Source organism: Telopea speciosissima, chromosome 9, assembly GCF_018873765.1.
Source record: "Telopea speciosissima isolate NSW1024214 ecotype Mountain lineage chromosome 9, Tspe_v1, whole genome shotgun sequence".
NCBI lineage: Eukaryota > Viridiplantae > Streptophyta > Magnoliopsida > Proteales > Proteaceae > Telopea > Telopea speciosissima.
In genome coordinates this window covers 59258834-59284797 of record NC_057924.1, presented here as the reverse complement: position 1 = coordinate 59284797, position 25964 = coordinate 59258834, and the positions used below count along the sequence as shown (strand labels likewise).

At 40.3% G+C, this 25964-nt stretch overlaps 1 protein-coding gene across 1 annotated transcript in view; it reads right to left on the bottom strand.

Annotated features, from left to right (window-relative positions):
- The window catches only part of LOC122638532 (pleiotropic drug resistance protein 3-like), a 59006-nt gene that overhangs the window by 6552 nt on the left and 26490 nt on the right, over positions 1-25964 (bottom strand). Inside the window, exons 12-23 of the mRNA XM_043831369.1 lie at positions 25532-25692; positions 25348-25451; positions 20069-20219; positions 19845-19979; positions 13812-13885; positions 13387-13719; positions 13005-13295; positions 12042-12125; positions 11792-11925; positions 11001-11228; positions 10452-10623; positions 9635-9889 (exon numbers count right to left, since the gene is read on the bottom strand). Of these exons, the coding sequence (XP_043687304.1) occupies positions 9635-9889; positions 10452-10623; positions 11001-11228; positions 11792-11925; positions 12042-12125; positions 13005-13295; positions 13387-13719; positions 13812-13885; positions 19845-19979; positions 20069-20219; positions 25348-25451; positions 25532-25692 (2122 nt within the window). The remainder of the gene's footprint in view (positions 1-9634; positions 9890-10451; positions 10624-11000; positions 11229-11791; positions 11926-12041; positions 12126-13004; positions 13296-13386; positions 13720-13811; positions 13886-19844; positions 19980-20068; positions 20220-25347; positions 25452-25531; positions 25693-25964) is intronic.

Here is a 25964-nt window from a genome sequence, read left to right as displayed (position 1 = left end):
CAAGATCATAGGAAGATGAATAAGAATACCAAGGTCTTGTAGCAAGCCTTTCAGCCAAAGTAACTCACAAATGCCTTGTGCCATAGCACGAAACTCTGCTTCAGCACTAGAACGAGCCACCACATTCTGCTTCTTGCTACGCCAAGTGACAAGATTGCCCCCTACAAAAGAACAATACCCAGAGATAGATTTCCGATTTGCAGAACCAGCCCAGTCAGCATCGGTATATGCCTCTACTTGTAGGTGACCATGAGGAGACAAAAGAATGCATTTTCCAGGAGCTAAGTTCAAGTAGTGAAGAATCCGAAGAACAACCTCCATATGAGAAGAATAGGGGTCATGCATAAACTGACTCACAGTACTTACAGCAACAGTAATGTCTGGACCTGTGTGTGAGAGATAAATCAGCTTCCCCACTAGTCTTTGGTACCGGCCTTTATCAACAGGTTTACCCTCCTTTTCTTTGAGACGAATAGTAGCCTCCATAGGAGTATCTGAAGGGTGACATCCTAACAAACCAGTTTCAGACAACAAGTCTAGGACATACTTTTATTTGACCACAGTGTCATCAACCTTTTATTTGACCACAAACACCCATTTACATCCCACTGGTTTTTTCCCTGGAGGAAGATCTATAAGATCCAAAGTATTATTTTTTTTCAAGGCTCTCATTTCTTCCAACATAGCTGCCTTCCACTTTCCATCCGCATAAGCTTCCTGCCAATTTTTAGGAACAGAAACAGAAGAAAGAGAAGACACAAATGCACGAAAAGATAGAGAAAGAGAACTATAAGAAACAAAGCGAGAAATGGGATGCAAGGTGCAAGTCCTAGTACCTTTGCGATGAGCAATAGGTAGTTCGGAAGGAGAAGTCTCACCAGGAGGAGGAGGATGAGGATCTGGATCCTGAGCCGGCAATTGGATAGGTATTGGTACCACAGTGGATTGATGCTGCCCTTTTTAGAGCATCTCTTTTGGTAGGTGATAACATTCGAGTTGTCAATTCTCTTCTGAAATACACTGATGGTCTTCTGGATTGGAGTCAACTCCCCCTGACTAGGAACATGACCATCATTATTTTCTACATGCTCCCCTTGTAAAGGAATCCCTGCGGAAGGGGCAGCAGCCAAAGGAGGCTGGGCAGCAGCCAAAATAGGCTTCAAAGGAGGTTGGGCAGCAGCCAAAATAGGCTCCAAAGTAGACGGGAGAGGAGGAGCCTCAAGAGGAGGAAACACAAACACATCTTCACTAGATCCAGAATTCTCCCCTTGAAGATGTGGGGATGGATAGTAGGAAAGACTTTCATGAAAAACGACATCCATATGACTCAGTACGACGGGAAGGGGGATGGTAACACTTATAACCTTTCGGGTTGGAGAGTAACCCAAGAAAACACACCGTAACCCACGAGGGTCAAGTTTACCGTGAGATTTCGTGTCTCTGGCATAGCACACACAACTAAACACCTTGGGATGAACCACAAAGGTGGAATTCCCATGTAAAAGTTCGGCCGGACTGCAGGAGTCAAGAACAAGAGAAGGCAACCGATTAATGAGATAGGTTGCAGTGAGGATAGCATTCCCTCAATATTAGGAGGGAACATGGCGCGAAAACATCAACGCCCTGGTCACTTCCAACAAATGTTGGTTCTTCCTTTCAGCCACACCATTTTGGGCTGGGGTATCGACACAACTAGTCTGGTGAATAATCCTGTTATCAGCCAAATACTTCTGAAATTGGTTTTCCTTATACTCGGTGCCATTATCACTTCTCAAAACCTTGAGATTAGCCTGGAACTGAGTTTGGATCATTTTATGGAAATACTGAAAACAGGAAAAAACTTGACTCTTTGTGTGCATAAGATAAAGCCATGTATGCCTAGAATGACAATCAATAAAAGAAACAAATTAATGATGACCAGAAAGGGAACCTTTACGACTAGGGCCCCAAACATCAGAATGCACCAAGTGAAAAAGTGAAGAACACATTTTATTGGAAATCGAATAAGTAGAACGTGTCTATTTGGCCAGAACACAAGCCTCACAAAAAAAATCGGTCTTATCACATGGTTTGACTAAAGTAGGAAATAAAGATGCTAATATTCCTAATGGAGGATGACCTAATCTAAAGTGCCACTGATAAATTTCAGAAGAGACTAAGGAGTTCTGATGTGGAGATGGTAACGGGGGTAGAGTAAGACCACCATCATCAAGCAGGTACAAGCCACCATGCACTTTATCCAATCCAATCGTCTTCCCAGAGGCCAGATCCTGAAACATACAATGGGAAGGAAAAAAAGTCACTTTACAGTTAAGATCACAAGTAAGACTACTAATGGAAAGAAGGTTAGTAGTAAAATTATGAATATGCAAAACCGAAGACAAAGTTAGGGAGGAAGTGCAGTTGATGATTCTTTTTCCAGATATGGATGAAAAGGAACCATAAGCCACTTTAACCCACTCTTTCCCAGAAGTGGGAGAATACCGATGGAACAAGCTAGAGGAACTGGTCATATGATCCGTAGCCCCAGAATCGATGATCCAAGGATGGGAAGCTACAGAAGCACAATGACCACCAAATGGAATACCTGACTGGGCAATGTGTGAACCTGAAGGAGCAAAAGAGGTGGCAGGGGCTGATGTAGTAGAGGCAGCAATAGCAGCGGAATACCTTATCATTCGTAGGAAAGCCTGTAGATCATCTTGGGATAGACCAGTGTCAGTAGTCGGAGGCAGCAGCAGCGGAATACCTTATCATTCGTAGGAAAGCCTGTAGATCATCCTGGGATAGACTAGTGTCATTAGAGTAAGGAGGATGAAGCATAGCAGCCCGACAGTTCTCTTTAGAGGAGACCAAAGCATATGATTGTTTAAGTGTGGGAAAAGGGGAATGACCCAATACTTGAACACGAATCTTGTCATACTCCATGTTCAAACCAACTAAAAAATCATACGCCCTGGTTTTGTCTAGATGCTTCTTATATGCAGTGATATCAGCAGCTGTAGTGGGATGGTAATAAAAAAAATGGTTCAGTTGCTTCCAGAGACTGCGCAAAGTAGCATAGTATTTGAAGACAGATAACTCCCCCTAGGTAGTATTATTGGACTTCTTCTGAAGTTCATACACCTGTGCATCATTACCAAGCTGGCCATATGTCTCCTTGCAAGCAGACCAAATCTGATGGGCTGTATCAAGGAGAAGAAAACCATTGGCAAGGTCAGATTGCATTGAGCCAATCAAATAGGACATAAGTATACCATTGTTGGAGATCCATCTGGTCAAGAGAGTGCCAGGAGCAGTCGGCATGGTGATAGTACCATCAATATGGCCAATAAGCCCACGGCCAGCAATAGTAAAGTAAGTCGAACGAGACCGGATCAAATAATTGCTCCCATCCAGTTTGATAGGATTAGGGAGGAGATCACGGTTGTCATTCTACCAAGCCCATCAGCAGCAGAGGTGCCAGTAGAGACTTCAAAGTCACCCATAATGCAACCAAAAAAACAAATCGCAAAGGAGGGCTGTGGTGACAAGAAACATAAGAAATCCTTCAAATTAAAGGCTGAAAATTAGAGGAGAATCCCCTTTCAATGTCACAAGATGTGTCTCCAAAAATCAGCAGTAGCATACAAGTGTAGCCCCTAGATCGATTTTTCCAGGTGTAGCCCCTAGATCGATTTTTTCAGGGTATTGAAAAAAACCCTGTTAGGCTGAAATCGATATAGGAAAGAATAGGCAAAAAAACTGAATTGTTGAGGCTCAAATTGGAGGCAGATATGTCTTTATAAGTGGAGAACCAGCCTTCAAAAAATCAGCACCAATAGAGTAAGGCTTGGATGATTAACGATCACCCCAAGCTCTTTATTTATATACTTGAGAATAGAGGACAGAAATACAAATAAGCAATGTGGGACTAAAGTCCACATAACAGAAAAATAAAAGAAACATAAAGAGGATCTAACCCCCTACGGACGGCTACGGTTCAACAGTTCTAACAGACACTCATGGGCAGCCGACTCCCTTTCCCTTTGGTAAAATAATCCCTAACTAAGCAATGGAAAACTTGTGGTAGATTTGAAACATACCCATTGGATAGTGGTTTCTTCATCTTCAAGTTCTCCGATGAAGGCGACAAATGCCGTGTCCTCAAAGGTGGTCGCTGGAATGTCGGTCGAAAACCAATTTTTCTTTGTCAATTGAATAGGTATCTACAGTTGAATCGGCTCGATCTCAACTCCCTCCCTCTCTGGGTCTCCTTCCCAAGGCTTCCCTTGCACTTCTGGTGTGAAGAAGGTCTGTGTGGTGGGCTAGGTACTAGGTTAACCACTATAATCTGATGGAAGAACTAAGTTGCAAGACCGACTTGCTTATGCTCGCATTTTAGTGGACATTCCGGTGCATGCTCCTCTACCAACCTCCATTCTGGTGGTCGATGAGGAAGGATTCTTCTTCAAGCTTGTTCAATACGATTGGACCCCCCTTAATGCCTCTCTTGCAAGGAATAGTATTTGGTCACCCACCAGAGAAATGCCCAACCCATCATCTCCCCAAACCCTCGAACCACCCCTTTGAAACAAATCCTTTGAACCCCGACCTCCCCCATTCCTCTGACCCTTATTCTATTGCTAAAAATCCTAATACCACCATCACCCCCAATCCCTCTGTTGCTGACAACCCACCGGAGGTTCAATCTCTCATCACCTCTCTGTACCCTCCTCTTGTAACCTTTGCTCACGTCCACAACATCTCCTCTACCTTGCATGGTACACGTCGAAGCAGATTACGCACAAAGCACTGCCGTCATGTCTCCGCCTCCACCTCCCCATGCGGCCACGAAAAACCCTCATCTCTTTGTCCTCTAGTTCTCCACTCTGGGACCATTGGTCACAACCGCTTCATAGCCTTGGGAACTGTAGCCGACCATACAGACCTGGAACCTCCTGCAAACCCTGATATCACCAATTCTTCCTCTCCCTCTCGAGTTGACATCCCAACTTCCCATTCGTTTGCGCCTTCTTTTCCTGCCACTTTTCACCTTAAGAAGCCTACAGTTTCCTTTCCAAGCTCTCCCCATCGACCTTCTCTTCGACCTCCCCTTTTCTCTCTCCCATCTTTATTATCCCCTTTAGTGAGGGGGGAGAGCACCGCTTCTAAACCCTCCCAACTCCCACGAGTCGATAACCTTCTTCACCCACCCCGTTCGAACAATCTCAGCCCAATTCAAAGACCCACTAAACCTTCTTTAAACCAGCCTGTCTATCTTTTATCTTGTAAACCGGATCAGCCCAACTCTTCTTGGGTTAGTATCGCCCTAACCCGACCTGTATCTTACCATCATCTTCTTCCTTGTCTGATCATGGGCCTTTAACTGACGTTGCAAGCATCCCCTCCCGCCACCTTTCTTTCCTATCCCCTCCCTGCTGCCACACTAACCCTCGCCTTGCAACGCCAGCCCCCCCCCTTCCGAACCTATCTTCATCGTAGGATTGTGTCCCCTCTACATAGATATGGCCTTGGGAGTGCTGCATCTTCTCCCTCCTTATCTTGATGAATAGTGGCCTTATTTGGAATACAAGAGGGTTAAATTCAACATACATTTGGTTAGTATTCAAATCAAGTGAAGAATCAACATAGAACTCGAAGACAACAGAACTGAAGAAGCAAGCTATTGGAAGTTTGAAACAATCAAAACATACATTTGGTTTATACTGTTCTTAGAAAATATGATCTTATCAATAAGTAATTAAACTGCTCTCGATTTAGAGAAATGTTCTTGTTCTCTAAAAAGTTTGACTGATCAAATGATTTTATTTTTACATGAGACTTTTTGTATTAGGTAGAACACAAAACCAGCTTTCCAACAAATCTTAGATTGCTTAAATCTGATTTATATTGAAGGAGTTACATTCCGGTCAAACCTTATTTGGTGTGCACGAATGCTGTCAAAATCACTCTAAATGAAAATATTATTTTAAATATCAAAACAAATGAATATTTTACCGCACTTTGGGTTTTTAGCAATGTTTTACCATATTAAGATTAATGGAAAACATTATTTGACAGACACTTCATCAAGGAGAAGTTAGAGAGTGGGCAGATTTGTACACCTTTTGTGAAGTCCGAAGATCAACTTGTTGAAGTCTTCACCAAAGGGTTAAGTGGGAAGTTGTTTCATCTTAGTCTAGTCAAGTTGGGTATGTGTGATATCTATACCCTAGGTCCCAACTTGAGGGGGAGTGTTGAGTTATGTAACCCGATAATATAAGGGTATTTCTAGTATTTTCCTCCTTTTATTTAGCTATAGCTATCGTAGTCGGCTATACAGGGTTATTATTGTAAGTTCTTCCTCTTATTGAAAGTCAAAAATTAAGAGGCTGAGTGATCACATCGATCATTCTAGCCATTCCCTAAATTCTGTGATGCAGCTCCAAGAAGGAAGAAGAAGCCCTGAACTTAGGGTTTGAATAGGGAGCCATAGATTAGGATTATTATTTTCCATACTTGGTTTATTTTTTCCTGTTTTTAGATTGAACCGGTTTAGAATTGGTTGCATCCAATTGGTTCAATTGGTCTAAGTTAAGTGAAGTGTTCCTACTGGTCATTATATCATATTGGCAAGAATGGAATCTTCTTTTAATTTAGTTGTTTTAAGTTAGATTCTTTTATTTTTAAGTTATTAGGGGTATCTTAGTCAATTTATTGTTTTAAATTAGTTAAGTTAGATTAAATCTCTCCCTTCCACAATTTTAGGAGGAGACTTTAATTTGTACTAGGATTTGGCCATTGGCCCTTTATTATAAAAGTAGAAATCGTGGGAGGCTCCCCCACATTGAAAATTTGGAAAAAAAAACTGTTTCTGCTGCTGGCCGACTGCTGCTGTTGTTCTTGCTCCTTTGAGTGTGCATCCTTGTGGATTTCAAGGTGGAAAGGGTGGGTGGATTCCTGCGACTCCTTACGCCATGACGGTTGGGAGGATCTCTCTCTCTGAAGGTAGTTTCATCCTTCACCCTTCAAGCTGCTACTGGTGGATTCCTGTGGTAAGTTTGAGTTTTAATTCTGTTTTTCTTATTCCTTCTCCTTCCCCATTCGATCCCCCTTTATTTTTCTGTTTTACTTTCATAAACCCTAGCCTGCTGAGTTCTGTCCAGATCTGTTTCTCAGAAATCAATCAAACTTAGGCCATACCCTCCCTACACCATTATCTACACTCTACCCTAGCTGCTGCCCATAATCAACAGTCAAAACCCTAAATCCCTCTTCTCCATTAAAACCCAAAAAAACCCTAATTTCTGTCTAGACTTATTCAGCCAACAGAATTCCTTCAAAACACAGCCGAACTTCCATTCCCTTGTCCCTCACACTCGACCTCAAGCCCTGGTCATAAATCCCACTTTAAACCCTAGTTTTGGTAGTTTCCCTAAGTTCTAAAACCCAAAACCCTAACCCTAAAATTCTGGAATCTGAATTTTGATTTAAATCTGTATCAATTCTGTTTTAAAAGCCTTCTCCAAGCCTGCATATTAAAATCAGATATACAGTGTCCTATTCCCCCATACCTAACCCTAGAATTTAGTTTAAAACCCTAATTCTGCCCACCCAAATCAGCAATCTTGTTTGGTGATCCTATTACCTTGGTTCATAGTGGGAATACTCCTACCTAGGACTACATTATTCTGTTTTGTTAACAGGTTATACTATTATTAGCAAAAATATGATCTTATCTATAAGTAATTAAATTGCTCTCGATTTAGAGAAATGTTCTTGTTCTCTAAGAATTTTGATTGGTTTAATGATTTTATTTTCACATGAAACTTTTGGTATTAGGTAGAGCAAAAAACCAGCTTTCCAACAAATCCAAGATTGCTTAAATCTTATCTAAATTGAAGAAATTATGTTTAAGTCAAAACCTTATTTGATGTGAGCATATGCTGTCAAAATTAAGGGTGTCAAAACCTAGCCCGAACCGTTAAGACCGACAAAAACCGACCGAAAAAACCCGGACCGAACCGAACCAATCCTTATTGGATTGGTTTTGGGCTGGGGTATTGCAAGACCGACTGAAAACCGGACCGTACTGGACCGATCTATAACAAACCGAAAACCGAACCGAATGAAACCGATAAAAAAACATAGAGTATAAGGTTATGAATAGGTGGATTGATTACCCATTGATTTCAATATTAGTAAGCAATTTTTTGGTTGTAAGGGGAATTGTTACAAATCAATGAGCATGAGGTTGAAAAAAAGGAAATTGATTTGTAACCATGCTTCTTCCATTGATTACTATACAAAATTAGTTGGTTATCCAAAATGATTTGATAGTAGGGTTCTTTTTATGATTTCAATATTAATTATCTTCTCAGTGATAATTTATTGATTTCAATTTTAATTACCTTCTCCTTACAATTAATGATAAATAACTATATGATTTGTAACAATGATTTCGCTACAAACTCTATATATCCATTGATTTGAATATTAATTATCTTCTATTCTTCCCCATATAATTTATTCTTCTTTGTTTGAATTACAACATGAACTGATGAACATATCAAATCATTTTTCTTATTTTTGGTTGTATATATTTTTTTTTTAACTTGGGAAGGTGAATTGAAGTGTTTTTATTGAATCTTTCCTCACTAAAAATTATGAATTTAAGATTTCATTGTGGCTCAAACCCGAAAGCAAACTGATCTAAACTGGTATTAACCCGATATTGAAAACCCGAAATAAACCGAAACCGCACCGGACCGAAACTGAAACCGACCGAAAACCGAAGTTTCTTAATGGTTTGGTTTTGGTTTAACCATTCTGAGACCGAAACCCAATTCAGCCCGACCGAAACCGAGCCGAACTGACCGTTTGACTCCCCTAGTCAAAATCGCTCTGAATGAAAATATTTTTTTTTAGATATCAACAAATGAATATTTTACAACTTTTAATTTTTTAGCAATGTTTTACCATATTAAAATTTATAGAATTTTTAGATTTGAGAAAAACCTCAGCATTAGAAAGTTGAAAATTTGACCGACCGTCAGAAGTCCGGTTTTTGTTCTTGAATTGGGGGGGGGTTTAACTTTTTATCCTTTTATAATTTTATTTTTTAACTATTTTTATTGGATTCAAATAGGGGGTATTTTCTTAGTTATGAATAATATCTTAAGTATATTTGGCATAAAAAAGGGCCATGGCATTCGATACCACTAAGGCGACAATCGACTAAACCCCCAAAAATCCGCTTGACTAAAACATAAAGAAACAAACCCCATAATACTCCTAACAATAGGAGCATGCAACACCCTGATCGGTAGGAGTGAAATTACAAGTACCTTGACAAGGTTCAGACCTGATGTACCCAAAAGTTGCAGTTCATTTTTTAATTTTAAGATTAATAAAACTTCAGAAGGCAGCCATAGTCCTCAAAAAAAAAAAAAGAAAAAAAGGATTACTTGATTTAACTGTAGTCAGGATTAATCCGGTTTTACAGAGTGTAGGAGTCAATTTAGTCAAGAACTATTGTACCTCTCAAGTCGATCAGAAGTCAGTCACGTCTAATCAACATGGAAAATTTATGGGTCAGGGTTTGCAGAAAACTAGGTAACATTTCGAGCAAGAAAGTGGAGTAAATGCTTACCGGTTTGGGTATTAGATAGCCAGCAAATAGATTCAACGTTGAGAAGAAGGGGGAGGCCAATGTTGCAGCAACACGAACGCTTGGTGTCAGGGATAAAAGCATCATTCCAAGGTAATTGAAGTAGGCTAGCACACAGAACATAGTATAGAAGTACCAAAATATCTTATATGCTGACGGGTAGTACCCAAACATGGGGTATGTAATAATGACATATATAAAAGTTTGAGTGAACAAATATGGAATCTCAATTACCACCTGCAGTATGCAATCAAACTCATGTAAGCTTAAAATGGCAAAAACTAGAAAAGCTAAAATTGATAGGCCAACACTAAAACAAAAAATGGGAAAAGGCTCTCTGACCCTAAGGCGTACATTGCACCTCCTCACATTCAATATTTTATTAATTGTTTTCATGAGAGAGAAATAATGATTTAAAATATCAATGTGAGAGGGTGTAATGTACCCTGATTGCTCAGAGAAGTCTCTCCCATAAAAAATATACTATGACACAACAGGAGGAAGTACTCCCATGCATGACATGTGGCAACTGTACTGCAAAAGCCGAAGTTGAAAAGGATGAAAATTTCTTCGTATATTGTCCTACCATGTGCTTCTCTTAGACACAAGAAGGATAAAATTTTCATCCTCTAGTAGTGCCATGCTAGAACAACTCTTTATTAGAATCTTAATCAATTCCAATAAAAAGTGACAAATTAATAAAAAAGAAGAAGGATAGTATAATTTATTTTCTCTTGCCCCTGAGGCAAAACAAACTTGGGCCAATTCAACTAGATGAGTTTGAGAGAAAGGTTTAAACCTGTGCAAATGAATATGCCCACGGAGAATACATTCCAGCAGCTCTTTCCCTATAGAAGACAATGCGCTCTGTTGCAACAAATGGTAAGAGTACCATGGAGAGATTTACACCTATGAGTTGCACTGCAACAAACATCGCACCAAGTACATTGAGCAAGTCTTGCTGGGTATTTCTGCAAAAAAAAAAATGAAGAGAATTATTTTCATAATGGGAGTAATCTTGCAAAAAAAAAATGCCCATCTTAGGCTGTGTTTGTTTGTCAAGAAATGGATAGAAAAAAAAGAAAAGAAAAAAGCATCTTGAGAAGAGGAGAAGAGAAAACAAAGAAATGAAAAGAATAATTTGTGCATAAGGAGACCACTTCATCCCTTGACCTGACTTTTATAGTGTTGCTCTGATTTCAAGCGCAGGAAGATTAAGAACTGGTTGAGGAATGAAGGTGGTCTCCCTAGAATTTCTCTTGAAGTAATGACCTGAAGTAGTTACCTTTGATTTTTGTCATCTAAATTCTATAGTAATATACAAACCCAGTTGAGTAAATTGACTTACATCTTCCCGCCTTGATTCCAGAACAGTATTCCAAATAGCACAGATGCAAAGAATGTGTAAATGAAACGACTTAAATTGTAATCAGGACTTCTCCAATAGGACAAGTATTGTTTCCACAAGCATGCTTTGAACTGCCCCCAACCATTTTGCGGAAAATAGGTAGAGAAAAACAAATCCCTTGAACCAGGCAGTGGAGTACTCAATTGTTTAACAAGCTCTACATTGTCCCTACAATAAAGAATAAAAAATCAGCTACAAAAACATTTTACAATACCATGTTTTATATCGATAACCAATCAATTGTTACACTTAACTTTACCCCAAAAAGAAGAATAGTTTGTGGTCTATAATGAGGCTCCCCATGAATTAATGAGTCATAACTGATTTAACATGTATTGTTGGATGTCAGAGTAGGAAACTGTAGTTCCAATTGAAAGAAAAGACCCTATAACGCACCCAAAAAATAATACCTTTTGATTGCAACAACTTCTAGTACATTGACGCAAGCAAGAAGATACTGATTATGAAAAATAATTTAGAGATATAAAATAAGGGATATTATCATATTCACATTATTTAATGAACCTTTAGATTCAACTATAGAATGTGTACCCAAATTCCCAAGGTTAGGTACACAAGGATAACACAAATAATCACACGATTGGATGATGTTTAATATCATCCAATTTACCCGATTTTGATGTGATCTTCAAAACAAAAAATTGGATGTACTAGATTTAGAATAGTATTACATTATTTTATTCTTTTCTTTTAGGAGGTGGAAGTTATACTTGTAAAAATTTGAATTCCTATAGATTTCGGCAAAATCAACACCAAGGTCTGCTTCTGCAGATGTAGATGTAACTTCTAACATCCATGTTGCTGGATTGTAGTTGTCCTTAATCTTTGGTACCCCAGATATTTCCTGAAAAAAAATGAAGGAAAAGAAGGACTTACCAACCACTTGTTTCTGATCATAAAAGGCAGCATAATATATGACAATAAATGAAAAAATAATATATCAGAAGTTAGTAAACTTACCTCAAAATACTTAATAACCCTACATGAATGTTGACCCAATGGTCCGGCATAGATTAAGCGTCCTCCAGTTTTCATTAGAACCAACTGCAAGAATTGTAAAATGTGCATTAGATAGATCAAACCTATATTACAAGATGACATCCGAAGCAATTTATAGTGAAAAATTCACAAGCACAGTGTTTTCTAGAAGCTAATGCTTGGCTTGCTGAATCTCCAGGACTTACTTAACATATAAAAAATTGTGCAGGGATCCAAATGAGCCTCATTTGGAAGGCATTCCAAGTTCCAACTGAAGCAGCTTTTATGCCATGAGGCATTGTTTGATGAGCCCAAGTTTTGTGGACATGTCCATATTATTGTTTTATCTCGGGTCACATATCAGGGCTCTGCATGTCATTTTAGAGCTTACAAAATTCCAATTCTGTTTGGGAAAGTGGGAAGCTTAGGAACCTTGGAAAAATCAAAAGGGCAAAGATCCAAATGGTGGGCGATGGTTGAGATACCCATAAATTCAACGTGGCACCTATCCACATCTTTCTCCATCTGTCCGACAGCCAAATGTCCAGAAGAGTAATCCATAGAGCAAAACTAGATGCTTCAGTTCAAATGCCATCCAAATTTGATTTGGTTGGCTACCTTCCAGAACTTGGTTTTGCATGAAAATTTAGTGTCTTTGAAGTGAAAATATTTGCAGCACCAAAGAGAATTGAGATATAAAGTTGATGTTCCCTTGAACTTACACGCCATAAATGTTACGCACTCAACACTCCTCTTTCAGGTTGTGTTGAAATGGAACTAGCAATTTTAGGTGTCTGGTGCAGAAGTTCCATCCATTTGTAACTGCATAATATTGGTAGTGTTTGCACTACTCTAAGGGGTCACCACATCATTCTCAATTTCTAAGGTTTCTTATGTCAGGGGGAGGGAGGGAGATTATAAAAAGTGCTTGAATTAATGATATACCTCATCAAATGACTCAAATATATCTATACTTGGCTGGTGGATGGTGCAAACAACTGTTCGTCCCATACCAACCACATTCTTCACTGCCCGCATGACAATTGCAGCTGCTCTTGCATCCAATCCTGAGGTGGGTTCATCCATGAAGATAATTGAGGGATTGGCAACAAGTTCCACGGCTATTGTGAGACGTTTACGTTGCTCGGTTGATAAACCACTGACACCAGGCACACCTACCAAAGTGTCTTTAATTCCATCGAGCTCAATAGTCTCAAGGACTTCATTTATGAAATCCTGTAAAAAGCATTTCATGACGATTCAACATTAGATTCTGCCCAAAGGTATGGCACAAAAAAGGTCAATCTCTAAATGATGGATGTCATACAGCTTTTGTTTTTGAATCAATCTGAGGCGACAGTCGCAGCCAAGCAGAATATATCACTGACTCCTCCACGGTGACCTGTGGAGAATGTATGTCATTTTGCTCAATGTAACCTGATATCCTAGCGAATGTTCCTTGAACCTTGGCGTATCCACCAATCTTAATTTCTCCTTTAATAGTACCACCAGTTTTTCTTCCAGAAAGAACATCCATAAGAGTAGTCTTCCCAGCTCCGCTGACACCCATTAATGCTGTAAGAACACCAGGCCTAAATGCACCTGTAATATCTTGAAGAAGTTGTAGGTTTTTTTGTTTGAAGCCCCGTTCTCTCATTGCCTGAGACCAATGCAATAAACAAAGTCATTTGATCTGACTTTCCTATCTAGAAAACTAAATTTACTGTAAAAATATTACATTAGTATGATTACCGTAGGAGTGTCAATGTGGTAATGAAGATTCTGAAAGGTCATTGTTAGGGGCTCAAAAGGTAAGACCATCCTTCCTACAAAATCAACCATGGAATTCATATATAATGAAGGAAAAATTAGGATAACCAATTGAAGAAACAGATTTGAATTAGGTTAATGCTTGGATGATTAGTTCATCCCAAGCACATTGTATTTATAACTATAATGAAATAGTAAAAATAATTACATAAGCAATATGGGATTAAACCACATAAGAAACTAACAAATAATAAAGGAAAAAAGTCCAGAATACCCCCACGGTATTCTGGCCCAATATAACTAACACTCCTCCTCAAGTTGGAGTATATATATCATGCATGCCCAACTTGACTAAGATAGGATGAAACAGCTTGCTACTCAATCCCTTAGTGAACACATCAGCTAGCTGATCAGAAGACTTCACAAAGGGAACACAAATGAGGCCAGCTTCAAGCTTCTCCTTGATGAAATGTCGGTCAACCTCCACATGTTTCGTGCGATCATGCTGGACAGGGTTATGAGCAATACTAATAGCCGCTTTATTGTCACAATAAAGCATCATTGGAAGATGGACAGCAACACCAATATCCTGCAATAACCCTCTAAGCCACAGAAGTTCACAAATTCCTTGTGCCATTGCACGGAATTCAGCTTACACTAGACCTTGCCACAACATTCCGCTTTTGCTCCGCCTGTGACAAGGTTTCCACCCACAAAGGAACAATGAGCAGAGATAGATTTCCTATCGGGAGAACCAGCCCAATCGGCATCGGGATAGGCTTCAACCTTCAGTGACCATTGGCGGATAGAAGAATTCCCTTTCCGGAGCAGACTTCAAGTTCCTCAAAATACGACGGACCGTATCCATATGAGAGGAATATGGATCGTGCATGAACTGACTCACCAAACTCACAAAGATCGCAATATCGGGCGTGTGTGGGAAAGGTAGATTAGTTTGCCAACTAACCGCTAATAGGCACCCTTATCAACCGGCTCAGCCTCTTTCTCCCTAAGTTTCGTAGTAGCTTCCATAGGAGTATCTGAAGGATGACAGCCAAGTAGCCCTGTCTCGATCAATAGATCAAGGACATATTTTCTTTGAGAAAGAAAGATGCCCTTTGAAGATCAAGCAACTTCTATCCCTAGAAAATATTTTAGGGGACCAAGATCTTTGACCTCAAACTCACGGCAAGAAGAATTTTCAAATCCCTAATTGCAGCATCATCATTACCGGTGATCACAATATCATCCACATAGACTACAAGAAGAGTAACCTTGTCACCAAGTCGTCCGATAAACAAAGTGTGATCAGCATTGCTCTGCGTGTAACCTGCTGAAATCATAGCCTTATGAAATCGCCAAACCAGGCCCTGGTGGTGCTTAAGCCATAAAGGGCACGCTTCAATTTACACACCTTGCCCTTGATCCTGTCATCGAGAAACCAGGTGGAATGTCCATATATACCTCCTCCTCAAGCTCCCCATGGCGAAAGGCATTTTTGACATCTAACTTTGAAGACCCCACCCAAGATTTGCGGACAAGATAATAACACCGACAAGCGTGTTGAGCTTTGCCATGGTGCAAAGGTCTCGATAGTCAACTCCATAAGTCCGAGTAAACCCCTTTGCAACCAAACGTGCCTTGTACCTGTCCCACCGAACCATCCGCCTTCTGTTTAACTATGAAGACCCATCTACATCGGTTTTTCCCTGGAGGAAGAGCCACAAGATCCCACGTATTATTTTTGTGTAGTGCTCTCATTTCTTCCAACATTCTTGTCTTCCACTTTCCATCTATAGATGCTTCCTGCCAATTTCTAGGAACCAAAGCAGGAGGAAAGAAAAGATACAAATGCACGAAAAGAGGGAGAAAGAGAGTTATACGAAACAAAATGAGATATGGGATGTAAAGTGCAAGTCCTAGTACCTTTGTGAAGTGCAATCGGTAGGTCGGAAGGATTACCGGGAGATGTAGGATCGTATGCGGCCGGCATTGGATGGGTACCGAGCTTATAGTGGGATCGCCCTCTTGTGGACCTTCCCCTTGTATAGGTGATCATGTTGGAGTTGTCAATTCTCTTCTCAAATTCACCATAGTTCTCGGACCGAGTGCTCCCCAGTAGGAATATTAACAACACTATTTTCTATGGTCTCCCCTGTAAAGGATTCCCATTAGGTGAGGGAGGAACAGCAAAGGTTGTTGGGAGGTCTCCAAAGTAGGATGGGCAGCATCCAAAAGGGCTGGACAGCATGTGGTAAAGAGGGTAAGAAACCGAGGCTCCTCGGGTAGAGGAATCTCGAAAGCCACATCTTCACGACTCCCCACTGAAGAGGTGGCGAAGAATAATAAGAAAGGGACTCATGGAAAACAACATCCATGCTAACCATGGTACGGCGGGAAGGGGGATGGTAACATTTATATCCTTTCTGGGTTGAAGAATAACCCAAGAAAACACAACGGAGTCCTCGAAGTTCAAGTTTGTTGGGAGATTTAGTGTCTCGAGCATAACACACACAACCAAACACCTTGGGAGGCACAATAAAGGATGAATTACCAATTAAAACATCAGAGGGGCTACGGGAGTAAAGTACCTGAGATGGCAGCCTATTGATGAGATAGGCTGCCGTGATAACCGCATCCCCCAATATTGAGACGGGACATTCCTCGCAAACATTAAGGCTCGGCCATTTCTAACAAGTGGCGGTTTTTCCTTTCGCCACACCATTCCGGCAGGGGTATCAACACAACTAGTCTAATGAATGATGCCATGGTCAGCCAAATATTTTTGAAATTGTGATTCTTTATACTCTGTTCCATTATCACTTCTTAATATTTTGAGAGTAACCTGGAACTGAGTTTGGACCATTTTATGAAAGTGTTGAAAGCATGAAAAAACTTGATTTTTGGTGTGCAAGAGATAAACCCATGTGTTCCTAGAATGACAATTAATGAAAGATACAAACCACCGATGGCCGAGAAATAGAGGGTTTCCAATTAGGGCCCCAAACATCGAATGCACTAACTCAAAACAAGAAGAACTTCTTTTATTTGAAATAGGATAATTTGAACGTGTCTGTTTGGCGAACACACGCCTCACAAAAAAGTCATCCTTAGTATGTAGGGTGACCAAACTAGAAAATAAATGTGCTAAAATTCCTAAAGGGGGTGACCTAACCGAGAGTGCCACTGGTAGAGTTCGAAGAGACCGTGGAGTTTTGGTGCGATGGAGAAGGTAATGGTGGTGGAGAGAAGCGACCATCATCAAGCGGTGCACACCTCGTGCACTTTACCCAATCCAATCGTCTTCCCAGAGGCGGATCCTGAAACACACAATGAGAAGGAAAGAAAGTAACTGCAGTTAAGATCACGAGTAATACTACTAATGGAAAGAAGGTTAGTAGTAAAATTAGGAATGTGCAAAACAAAAGTTAAGGGAAGGGAGGAGGATGCGATTGATGATTCCCTTTCCGAGAGATAGATGAAAGAGAACCATCGCCTACCTTGACCTTGTCCTTCCCGAAGTAGGAGAGTATCGATGAAACAAACTAGAGGAACCGGTCATATATGATCGTAGCCCCAGATCATGATCAAGGATGGGAGGCTACGAAGCACAATGACCGCCAAAGGAATACGGCCGGGCGAAAGTGTGAACTGAATGAGCGGAAGAATTGGCGATGGCGATGTAGTAGAGCGGCGGCGGAAGACCTCGGCATACGTCGGAATGCCTGTAGCTCATCCGGGATAGACCAGGTCGATGGTAGGGTCTGTAGTAATAGTCTCGGTCCCGATGGGCCTTGGGCTTTGTCTTTGTCTTGGTGCTTGCAGCCCGTTTTGCTTCAAAGTCAGCTGGTTTCCCATGAAGTTTCAGCGCCTCTCCTTGGTGTGATATGGTTTGTGGCAGTGCTCACAAACAGCATCCCTGTAGTAGAATCACCAGAGAAGCGGTGCCATGGGTGTAGGAGTAATGGGGGCAGCGGCCTTGAGAGCGGATCTGTTAGTAATAGGAGGATGTAATATGGCAGCCCTACGGTTCTCCTCGAAGAAACCAATGCATAAGATTGTTCAAGTGTGGGAAAAGGTATATGGCCCAACACTTGAACACGAATGGATCATACTCCATATTCAAACCAATAAAAAATCATAGACTCGATCTTGTCCACATGTTTGTTATAAGAGGCAATATCGCAACTATAGAGGGTGAAAATCGAGTAATGATCCAATTGTTGCCACAGGCATGGAGAGAAGCATAGTAGTCCGAAAGGGAAGGTCTCCCGAGTAGTGTGAAGGACCTTCTTTCAATTTCATAAACTTGGGCATCATTGCCAAGCTGTCCGTAGGTCTCCTTGCAAGCAGCCCAAATCTGGTCGGCAGTGTCGAGAAGAAGAAAATTATCTTTGCAAGGTGAAGTCATAGAGCTATGAGGTAGGACATGAGAACACCATTATTGGCCAGCTACTTAGTCCGATCGGGGCCTTTATCACTAGGCTTAACAATAGTGCCATCAATATGGTCGGTGAGGCCACGCCGAATGGCAAAGGAGGCTGATCTAGACCACAAAAGGTAATTTGAGCCATCCAGTTTGATGGGGTTAGGTGGAAAAGTGTGATAATCATGTATTGTGATTGCCATCATGAACAAAAGTAGCGATGAGAGTTGGTAGAGTCACCCATACCGGTAGAGAGAAGGCCAAACAAGCTTAAGTAAAGTCCCAAACAAATAGAACCAGCAGCAAAGAGAACCTTGATCGATTATGGTTTTTAGGTTTTGAACAAAACCCTAAAGTGATGGAATCGATGGAGGAGCCTAGGCTGCAATAAATAATATCAAAGTGGCTGAAAGACCGAGGTAGAGAAGTCCTTAATACGAGAAACACATCTGCAGAAAAATTCAGATCCAAAAAACAGGTGCAGCAGCCCAATATCGATAGAGTTAGGGTTAAAAAACCTGTAATGATGAGATCGATCTCAAGGTCTTCACACACCAAAAACAGATCTGTAGAAGCTGATATAGCTGTCGAAGAAGCCCTTATAAGTGAAGAAAAAACCTGCAACAAAATCAGCAACAGTGGGCAGCAATAACCCTAAGATCGATAGATGTCGGGTTTTGAAAAAACCCGATAATGGAGGAATCGATCTTAAGGAAGTCTTCAATCTTGAGGAATAATTTCTGAACCAATAAAACAACAATTCTGCAGCAGCTTCTGGTCTTCAAAGAGAGGAGAGGAGCCCTTGTATCTGATGTAGAAGCAATCTCCAAGAAGGAACTGAAGAACCAATATCGCAGCAGTGTTGATTGGAGTCTATCGGACAGAATTACAAGTCATAAATGAGGTAATGGGGGCAGCAACTGGATCGCATGATTACCTCATCAGTGCTGCCCTATATGGGAATGAAGAACAAGGGAGAAGAAGGAGAGAACTAGAAGAGAAGAAGATCGAGAGAGAAGAAGAAGAACAAAAATCGACAAAAATTGGTGTCCTAGTTCGAAATCTGCTCGATACCATGAAGAAACAGATTTGAATTAGGTTAATGCTTGGATGATTAGTTCATCCCAAGCACATTGTATTTATAACTATAATGAAATAGTAAAAATAATTACATAAGCAATGTGGGATTAAACCACATAAGAAACTAACAAATAATAAAGGAAAAAAGTCCAGAATACCCCCACGGTATTCTGGCCCAATATAACTAACACCAATACTAATAAGTAGGGGTGCCATAACAAAAATGGTGTTCATTTCTTTTTCTATTTTGAGGGGGCACTAAAAAATGCTAGTTTTGTAATACTTTAAATGGTCAAGTGCCTATCACTCTCCTCTTACTATCTTTCTTCTTTCATCGTTCATTTTTCTATTTATTTCCCATCTTTCATTTGTTAGTCCTTGTTTTTTATTATTATTTTTTATTTATATTTAGTTAGAACTCTGTTTTCCCTACTTTGTTTTGCTTGGATCCATGTAGCCAACCCCATTAAGTTGGGATAAGGCTGAGTTTGTTGTTGTTGTTGTCTCACCTCTTTTAGGCTCTGCAACATTTTCAGGATGGCCATTAGTGGATTCCTCCTCTACAGAACCATCGTGGCAGTCTTCTTTTCCTTGTATTTGAGCAAACTTTTCATATGAAATAATAGTACGAGACATCCCAGGAGCTGAAGAACACAATAAAAATTGTATCATTTTATGGTAATTTTCCTTTTCATATATCATAAGCCTGTTAAGCAAATGAAGATGAACTCACGCTTTAAAAAAGTTAAAGCCAGCACATATCCAACATTGAAAAGTATTGTAAAGCCAAATAAGGCAGCAAGTGATATCCAGTAAAAGTAGCTTCTGAAGTCAAGCCCATGGCTTTGAAGTACTTGTTGCCCTAAAGTAGTATTTGTGGACATCTGTAGAGAACAGAAAAGAAAAAGTACCAAGAAGGTGGTCATAAATTTTTACTCAAAGCTAAGTTATTAGGAACAGCAAACTGCTCATTCAAAAAATTAGAATCACAGTCTATAAATAAGATATTAGTCAAAGTACCACAATGACATGAGAGTATAATAGACCTTTTGTTGGCTGTTTCTACAGCTGAATCTTGATGAAGATTCAAGTGAGATGCAAAGAAAAACAGAGTAATAAAATTCCGCAAAAGAAGAAGAGGGGAAGAAAGCTAAACGTTTCTTCTCTGTTGTAGTTTCTGGTTTCTCCTTTTGTGGGCTGTTTCTACAGCTGAATCTTGATGAAGATTCAAGTGAGATGCAAAGAAAAACAGAGTAATAGAATTCCGCAAAAGAAGAAGAGGGGAAGAAAGCTAAACGTTTCTTCTTTGTTGTAGTTTCTGGTTTCTTGTTTCTTTCACACACTTGGATAGATTTTTACATACCTTTTATGTGTGTTTGGCACACCTCTGGGCCATACACCGGGACCCATCTTAAACATCAAGGAAAAGACACTAAAGGCAAAAAACAGAGTACAACTTAAAAAAATACCAAAACAGGACGTTAACTTCTACATTTCTTCCCCTTGTTGAACACCCATTGATTGTCTAAATGCTGAAAATTATCTTTTGGAAGTGTTTTTGTAAAAATGTCAGCAAGCTGCCCCTCTTTCTTGCAAAACTTTAGTTGAATTTCTTTTTCTTCAATGGCTTCTCTAATGAAATGATGCTTGATGGCTATGTGACGTGTCAGGCTATGATGGATTGGGTTCTTTGCCATAGCAATGGCTTATTTGTTGTCACAATAGATCTCAGTTCCTTCTTCTTGCTTCTCCCCAATGTCTTCCATGATTCTTCTCAACCAAATTACTTGTGAAGTTGCTAATGAAGCTGAAATATATACAGATTCAGCTGATGATTGAGCAACTGTTTGTTGCTTCTTAGATGCCCACCATAACACGCCAAAACCAAGAGTAAATGCATAGACAAAGGTGCTCTTCATATCCCCAACACAACCTCCCCAATCATTGTCACGATACCCAACCAATTTCAATTGAAAACTTCTGAAAAATGTAATGCCATAGTTAACAGACCCTTAAATATATCTCAAGACCATTTTTTCTACTCCAAAATGAAAGTGACTTGGGCTGTGCATTACCCTGGACATATAACTTACTGAAAACATACTATCTAGCCTTGTAGCAGTGAGGTACAACATGTTGCCAATCAAACTTTTGTACATGGTACCATTTACTTGCTTTCCCCCCATCATCCTTCCTCAAATTTTCACCCACCATAAGAGGTGTAGCCATGGGCTTGCACATATAAATTCTGAATTTTTTGAGGATAGCTTCAGCATACTTCTTTTAAGAAATAAAGCCACCATCATCATCTGGATACATTTCTGATGCAGTAGCACTTCCATGGATCGGCTTGAACCCAATTGGGAATCCAGAGACAGATGAGCCGGGTCCAATTTGGGTTTTTGGAACTAGTAGAATAAATTAGATATTTATTTTTCTTTATTTGAGTGATATGGAATCTATTATTTATTTTATTGTTTTTCTTTGGTAGGAGAGCAGTTTCCTATTTTAGTTTAGTTTCCTAGACTGATTTAGTTTCCATATTTATGTTGGAGTCTTTCTTATTTATATGGATGTAAATCATGTAATCAACACTTTTAGATCGATTGAAGATGGAATAGAAAATTGAGTTTCAGTTTGGTACCTCTGTGGCCTGTGAGTTATCCCCTTTCTCTCTTATCTCTTCTTCTCTCCCCTTCCCCTGCAAGACCTCTCTCTTCCTCCTTCTATCTTCTCCTTATTCTTCTTCTCTCCTTCTCTCCTTGTTTCTTCTCTGTTTTACTGCCACTTACTTCTTATAGCTACTAACAGTACTCTCTGCTAGCGGTACCAACAGTCCTTTTTTGGAATCGATCTCCCCCATCTTCCTTCCTTTCTCCCTCATACACAAGGCATGCGTCCCCTCTACCCCATGTAACTAAAGCCCTGGATTTTGAGTCGCTGGAATCAACCCTGCTGGCAGAACCTGTTAAAATCTAACCATAGGTCTGTTCTACCGCCAGGAGCAACTTCAAGTGGTTTAATTTGATGGCTTGAGTAATGTTTCTCTGAACTGTTACTTGGGCTTCATAGGGCTGGAGTAGATAAACATTAACCCAAAATATCAGCTCAATCAGAGTAATGTGGAGGGAGATGCCGCTGGTTGATTTCCAGAGGTTGAAGACGGTTAGTTTTCCCTCACCCTCATATCATAATTATCTTTACCTTATAATTTGTTTGGTTACCAAACTACCCTTTTCTTTTCCCTTTAGTATTTCATACCCTTTATTATAAATGCTTCTGCTGTAATTTGGGTTTAAGGAAATTTTGGGCATACTTGTATGCGTCGCCCTAAGGTATACTTGTAATTTGTTCCTTTTTTCCTTTCTAGTATAAATAGAACATGGCTGCGCTCTCTAATGACATAAGTCATTATTCTCCCATTCTGTTTTACATCATGTATCAGAGCAGGAATCAGTCCTGGGATCCCCGCACTAGTACAGCATCACACGCTTCTCATCAAGTGATCTGGATAGGGTGGTTTAGACAGGGACTACTTCATGTGTATTCTCCTCTAAATCAGCCTGGCACCATATCAGACAACAGGCCAGTGAGACCACAAAGGTAAATTGGGCTGGATCAGTTTGGTTTCCCTCTAATATCCCAAGGCATTCATTTATAGCTTGGAGATGCTTAAAGGATGCACTCTCTACTACAGATCAGCTCCTCAAAAGGAACATCCATGTGAGACCTTTTTTCTGTTTCTGCAGACTTGAGAGCCAGAACCATCTATTGTTTAGTGCACCTCTAAAGCCAGGTTTGGAAGGAGGTGCTTAGGTTATGTTCCACCACTCTATCCCCGAGCAGCGACATAATGATAGTAGCTCTTTGGGTTGCCAAAACTTTTGGGAGGTGTGGCAGCATTGTAGATATTGGCAAGCTTGTGTTTTGTGCTACTATGTATCACATTTGGAGGGAGCGAAATGGTAGACTGATTTGTTAGACAAGACCGAGGCCAGCCATTGTCTGAGACATCAAATCTGAGATTTTGGACAAGTATCGATCCATCAGTTTCCAAGGGAAGCCATCTCCCCGTAACAACAGACTTAAGGATCAAGGGGAAGAGGACCGAAACATGCCACTCAAAGACTCTACTGAGACAAAGATGGGCTGTCAAGAACGTAGAGGAGGTAGGATGGGCAGCTGGTCAGATCTAGTATGGATCGTACATGGACGGTAGTTGGAGTCGGCGGCTCTCCTAGGGTTCCTTCATCTGGGATCCCTGAGGAAGAGGATCAAGTTGGCCCTTGCGAACAGCTTGATGCACTATCTCCCTTCAACCCTTTGAGCGAAATGCGGCAAAAGGAAGGAAAATCCATAGACCGGCCCCATCGTCTCCACCCCGTAGGAACTACGAGATCACCCCAAGGACGCCTTCGGCATCCAGGGGTCACGGACCGACCATAGAACCCTGTTCAATAAGTGGAACGGATTAGCTGTCCACTCTCAGGTTGGGCAGTATTGGTCGGAGAAGGGCAATCACTCATTCTTAAAACCAAAGCGAAGAACCTTACCAGGGCTTGACATGCCGCGAATCCTCTTGAAAGAGAGGGGTGCCTTCGGGAACGCGGACATAGGTGGTGCATGGTTGTCGTCAGCTCGTGCCGTAAGGTGTTGGGTTAAGTCCCGCAACGAGCGCAACCCTCGTGTTTAGTTGCCACCGTTGAGTTTGGAACCATGAACAGACTGCCGGTGATAAGCCAGAGGATGGTGAGGATGACGTCAAGTCATCATGCCCCTCATGCACTGGAATTTTTCTATGATACATATGCCCCCTTGACTTAGTTCTTGTATCTCGGCAGTTTCCCTTTTTGTTTTTATGCATGTATGCCCTTTGAATTAGGGACTTTGTTAGTAGGATCTCCTCTCCTTAAGGATTACGGACATATTTTCCAGTACAGTTTCTTTCTTTCTTTCTTTCTTTTTGAATAAATTGATAAGAATGATGTAAGAAAGGAAGAGATCGATTCCTTGAAATTCTTCTGACGTATATCTTTTATTAGAATTTATCAAAACAAGTTGGCCACATATTTCTTTTTCACATATAAGGCAAGAGATCGCTGCTTGGTCATGTAGCCCCTGCATCAGCGCAGGAACCAATGAGAACGCATGCAGGGGTATCCCTGCATCAGCGCAGGAACCAATGAGAACGCATGCAGGGGAATCAACAGCGATGGAATTTTTTATTTCAGGAGTGGCTGGGTGGTAATTTCACACGCTCTTGTGTCTGGACGCAGGGCCAAGCAACCAATCAGCGTTCTTGATGTAGGACAGGTTTGGGAAACAACATAAACCACAAGCCAGTCTTATCCTAGCCACAACTATGATTTATTGGGTTTATGGGCTGCTGTATTTGAAAGAACAATTGGAAGGCACTTAAGAAATGAAAATAGGGGTTGGGATATAATAAAACAACAATGGATTTGGGGGATTAAACAAGGATGATTTTCTGTAGATATAGAGTTTGAAAGAGAGAAGGGTGGATAGAAGAAGGACAAGAAGGAAGAGAATAAAGAAGAAGATCATCTTGGCTCCACACCATCTTGGAGTCACTCCATCTTGGCTTCACACCATCTTGGATTCACTCCAAGAATGCATAGAATCACACATGCTTTCAGTGCTTCCTTGCTTCACTTCCATCTTCAAACACAGTTCTTTTAAACCCAAAATGATTAAAAAAAAGAAGAAGATGAAGAAGAAAATAACTCCCTAATAACTACTTTTCCAGAAATAACTACTTCTCCAGCAATAACTCCCTAATAACTTCTTTAAACATTAGTACATAAAAATTCTGGCCCCAAATAAAAATACAACAAATAGTAAAAAGAAATACACAAAATGTTGGTCATTTATCCATAATGAAGTGACATGTGGCTGCATAAATCCTTGAGTGATGTCCTCATCAGTTTTTTTCCCATATACAAATTAAGTTCCTGAATTATAAGATTAATAAATTAGATAGTTTTAGCTCACCGTTTGCCACCGAGGAGCGAGAAATTCATTCAGAGTTATGCCTATCTCACCATATGTCAATGGACAAACCCAAAAACCCCACTTTATCCAAATAGGCATGTAGGCTGCAACCAGAACAGTATTAAGTACATCTATTTTGAACTTTTGATGGAGTTCAATTAGAAAGAAACATAGAGCGACTTACGGTATGGAATAATGAAACCACCAAATAGAAAGAGGAAAATGAGACTCAAGCTACCAGCTGTCATAGAAGCAACAGGCGAACGGGAAACTGATGCAATAAATCGGAACATGGATGTGCTCATTATATGCAGAGCAAAAAGTAGAATGAATTGGCGGAGAAACCTGGAAAACAAAATAAAACAATAAGGAACTAAATTAAAGAGTTGTAATGGCGAATTCTAGTACATTCAACATTTTATAAGCAGAATTTGGAAGAAGAAAATAAGGTTACAAGTCAATAAATTCCAGGATGTTCCATCAAAAACGTGTTGACACCTCTCACACAAATACAACTATAGGTGGGGGTCTATTGAATGGTACATCGGACTTGCATCCACCAGAACAGATACCTTGTATGCTATAATGCTATCAAATAGCTGTATATTTTACCAAAA